At 39.6% G+C, this 3,859-nt stretch overlaps 1 protein-coding gene across 2 annotated transcripts in view; it reads left to right on the top strand.

Annotated features, from left to right (window-relative positions):
- The window catches only part of KLF5 (KLF transcription factor 5), a 23,584-nt gene extending 21,233 nt beyond the window's left edge, over positions 1-2,351 (top strand). For both annotated transcript variants that reach the window (XM_040487374.1, XM_040487372.1), the window contains exon 4: positions 553-2,351. In XM_040487374.1, coding sequence (XP_040343308.1) covers positions 553-731 — 179 coding nt within the window. In that variant the 3' untranslated portion in view covers positions 732-2,351. The remainder of the gene's footprint in view (positions 1-552) is intronic.
- Positions 2,352-3,859: the final 1,508 nt, after the last annotated feature.

Genomic DNA, 3,859 nt, shown 5'->3' with positions numbered 1-3,859 from the left:
CCCAGCTCATCTTGTCATCGCGTGGCTTTGCATGTGCGGGCACAGTACATACATCTTGCACGTGTAGAGTAGCCATTTTGCCCTCCCGCAGAGGTATTGCAGACACTTCCTTCCTAGCAAACAGGGACTCGCCTCACTCGAGGCCTTGAGGAAGTTTAGGTCGTGATGGAACTCATGAACTTCCTGACCGGACCACGATTCTTTAATTAAGTCTTTTTTTTTTTTTTTAAATTTTTTTTTTTTTCTTTCAACGTTTATTTATTTTTGGGACAGAGAGAGACAGAGCATGAACGGGGGAGGGGCAGAGAGAGAGGGAGACACAGAATCGGAAACAGGCTCCAGGCTCTGAGCCATCAGCCCAGAGCCTGACGCGGGGCTCGAACTCACGGACCGCAAGATCGTGACCTGGCTGAAGTCGGACGCTTAACCGACTGCGCCACCCAGGCGCCCTGGACCACGATTCTTAAAAGCAGTTCCTTCTCTACGATTCCTTGTCTACGATGTTTGTCTTGCAAGCAGGCCGCCTCACCTCCTCTTGGTCCCCTGTCACAGGTGAAAAGCCGTACAAGTGCACCTGGGAGGGCTGTGACTGGAGGTTCGCGCGCTCGGACGAGCTGACCCGCCACTACCGGAAGCACACCGGGGCCAAGCCGTTCCAGTGCGGGGTGTGCAACCGCAGCTTCTCGCGCTCCGACCACCTGGCCCTGCACATGAAGAGGCACCAGAACTGAGCCCCGCCGCGGCCCGCCGTGCCTATGCAATTCACACTGACGCTGTGCAGTTCATTTGGCAAAGTTTTAAACGACAAACCTAACTACGTATATAAAAAGAAAAAGAAAACAAAAAACTGGAAATGTATATTTTGTATATTTGACGAAACAGGGAATACATTGTATGAATACCAAAGTGTTTGGTCCTTTTAAGAATCTGGAATGCTTGCTGTAATGTATATGGCTTTACTCAAGCAGATCTCATCTCATGACAGGCAGCCACATCTCAGCGTGGGCAGGGGGGTGGGGGTTGCAGGGTGTGTTTGCAGTGTTTTTACCTAAGCACCATCATTTAATGTGACAGTGTTTAGTAAACAAGTCGGTTGGCAGGCACAGGAAGAAGGCTGGGTTGTATGTCAAGATTTTACTTGACATCGAGTAGGGTTTTTTTTCAATATTAGGTAATTCCTGAGAGGTGCGCACCCCAGCGTACCTGGCGATTCACAAATAGCCATTGAACAAATGTGGGTTTTTTTGTTTTTATATGAGTTGCCTCTATTTGCTATCCGAAATTTTGTAAATATGCAAATCAGCTTTGTAGGTTTATTACAAGTTTTCTAAGATTCTTTTGGGGGAAAATCATAAATAAATCTGCTTGAAAATAAACCATGAATACATTTACAGTTAGAATTTGTGGTAAGTTACCTCTTGAAACCTTACCAAATTCATTTCTTTCGGAGGAAGAAATAATCATTCAAATAAACTTAAAGCAGATTCCATGCACTGATTAAAATAGGGTTGTTTATTTTAAATATGAAAAACATTTTATATGAATTGTGAACTCAAGAGCGCAGAGATACGATACACAAAAGTCAAACCTCTTAGAATAAGCTAAACACAGTATCGTTTTAGAAAAAGAAGGACTTATGTAGCTCTCACATGGCGTTGTTGGATTTACGATACAGTTTTCATATCCTGAGATGTTTGCTCGTGCAGTACTGTGGTTAAATGCCAATTTATGTGGATTTTGCATGTAATATACAGTGAGACACAGTAATTTTACCTAAATTACAGTGCAGTTTAGTTATTAATCATTGTTAATACTGACTCAGTGTCTGCCTTTAATTATAAGTGACATGTAGAAAACTTAAGGAAACAAGTGCTACATATATGCAATGTAATAGAAATGTGATGCTGATGCTGTTAACCAAAGGGCAGAATAAATAAGCAAAATGCCAAAAGGGGTCTTAATTGAAATGAGAATTTAATTTTGTTTTTAAAATATTGTTTATCTTTATTTATTTTGTGGTAATATAGTAAGTTTTTTTAGAAAATTTTCATAACTTGATAAATTATAGTTTTGTTTGTTAGAAGAGTTGCTCTTAAAACGTGTAAATAGATGACAAACGGTGTAAATATTTTGTAAGGCTTCAAAATGTTTATACGTGGAAACATGCCTACATAAAAAGCATAAATTGGTTGCTGTTTTGCTTCTTTTCCCCTCTTATTTTTGTATTGTGGTCATTTCCTATGCAAATAACGGAGCAAACAGCTGTATAGTTGTAGAATTTTTTGAGAGAATGAGATGTTTATATATTAACGACAATTTTTTTTTGGAAAATAAAAAGTGCCTAAAAGATTCATGTCGTGCCTTCCTTCTTCACCCATAATAGCAAAAAAAGCAGATTCCATTCCCAAAACTATTGAAAAGGCTCTGTCTTATCAGGGCAATAAAATACCAATAAAAACCCGATTCCCACATTGAGCCAAAGCTACCTTTGTTTAAGACAAAAGAAACGGATTTGTTTTAAAAGTATGATTACAAGTGTGAAGGGAGATAAGGGTCGTGAATGCTGATTTTTTTTGGTCACTACACAGACACATACTGCATCAATCTCAAGATCAGTAGCTGAAAACTGTAGAGGTAACTTGCATTTGCTGGTTTTATTGTTGGGAAAATAAAACAAGAATGGGGCTTTTAACCTTTTTTTTCCTTTTTAGAAGAGAAAATGATCACTGGAAGTTTATTTAATCCAGTAGCAACAAGCACACCAAGGGCTTGCTTTTAATACCATCCTTGAATAAAAAGAAATGGGGCTTCTTAGAAATGGCTGGTTCTAGGACTAGGTTAGGAAATGGACCAAATGTGCCTGGAGCATCTTCCAGCACCAGAAAGTAAGGAAGTCATTGAAATCTCACAATATAAAGAAGGGATGAGTTGTAACCCAAAGGATAAAATAGCCACCAGCTCATACTGAAGTAAATGACTGATTAAATAGGAAACAAAAGATCTGCAGAATCCCAATCAATTTTTATAGGTACTTTACCCTCAGAGGTAGCGCATAACTCCCCACTCCTTAAGTGTGTGTTGCACAGTAGGCAATGTGGCCTAGAGGGGAGACTGCAGCGGCAGAAACCCGCCCAACCCCCTCAGGCTGGTGGTCAAGGTCCACCTTGACAGTGATGAGTCATGTTGATAGCACATACCCTTGATTTGATGTGATGAGAATGGAACTTTGCCTCTGCTGTCTTCCTCCTAAAAACATGGTAACCTCGGTCCAATCGACGAAGCCCAACTTTGCATTCTACTTAAATGCGTTCTACTTAAAATACCAATACTCAGTACTGTCAGGGTCTTGAAAAACAAAATATGAGAAATTATCACAGCCAAAAGAAGCCTGAGGAGACATGACTTAAGTGTAATGTAAACTAACTGGGATTCTGGAACAGAAAAAAAGACATTAGGGAAAAACTGAGGAAGTCTGAATGAAGTATAGAATTTAATGTATCAGCAATATTGGTTCATTATGATAAAATGTATCCTGCTAATGGAAGCTGTTAACAGGAGAACCTGGTGGTGGGGTATACGGGAATTCTGTATTATCTTTGCAGTAATTCTACCAAACTTCTTGAATAAAAAGTTTATTTTTAGAAAAGTGAAGGAACGAATGCATGTGACTATTACGTATGTTCAGTAAATGGGAAAATCCCTGATGTTGTCGGAGCTAAAGTGAAAATTGCAGTTATATAACTTGGCATCGTAAGTTTATTCAGCCTCTCATCACTTGACTTCTCATTCTTCCCTGTCATTCAAGTATTATCTAGCTGAAGAACACTGCACAATTCATTCTCTAGCCAGAACTTTTCAT

The sequence above is a fragment of the Herpailurus yagouaroundi genome, unplaced genomic scaffold (genome assembly GCF_014898765.1).
Source record: "Herpailurus yagouaroundi ecotype Mexico unplaced genomic scaffold, PumYag 164, whole genome shotgun sequence".
NCBI lineage: Eukaryota > Metazoa > Chordata > Mammalia > Carnivora > Felidae > Herpailurus > Herpailurus yagouaroundi.
The sequence above is the reverse complement of the archived record's forward strand: the minus strand, read 5'-3'. Positions and strand labels throughout refer to the sequence as shown.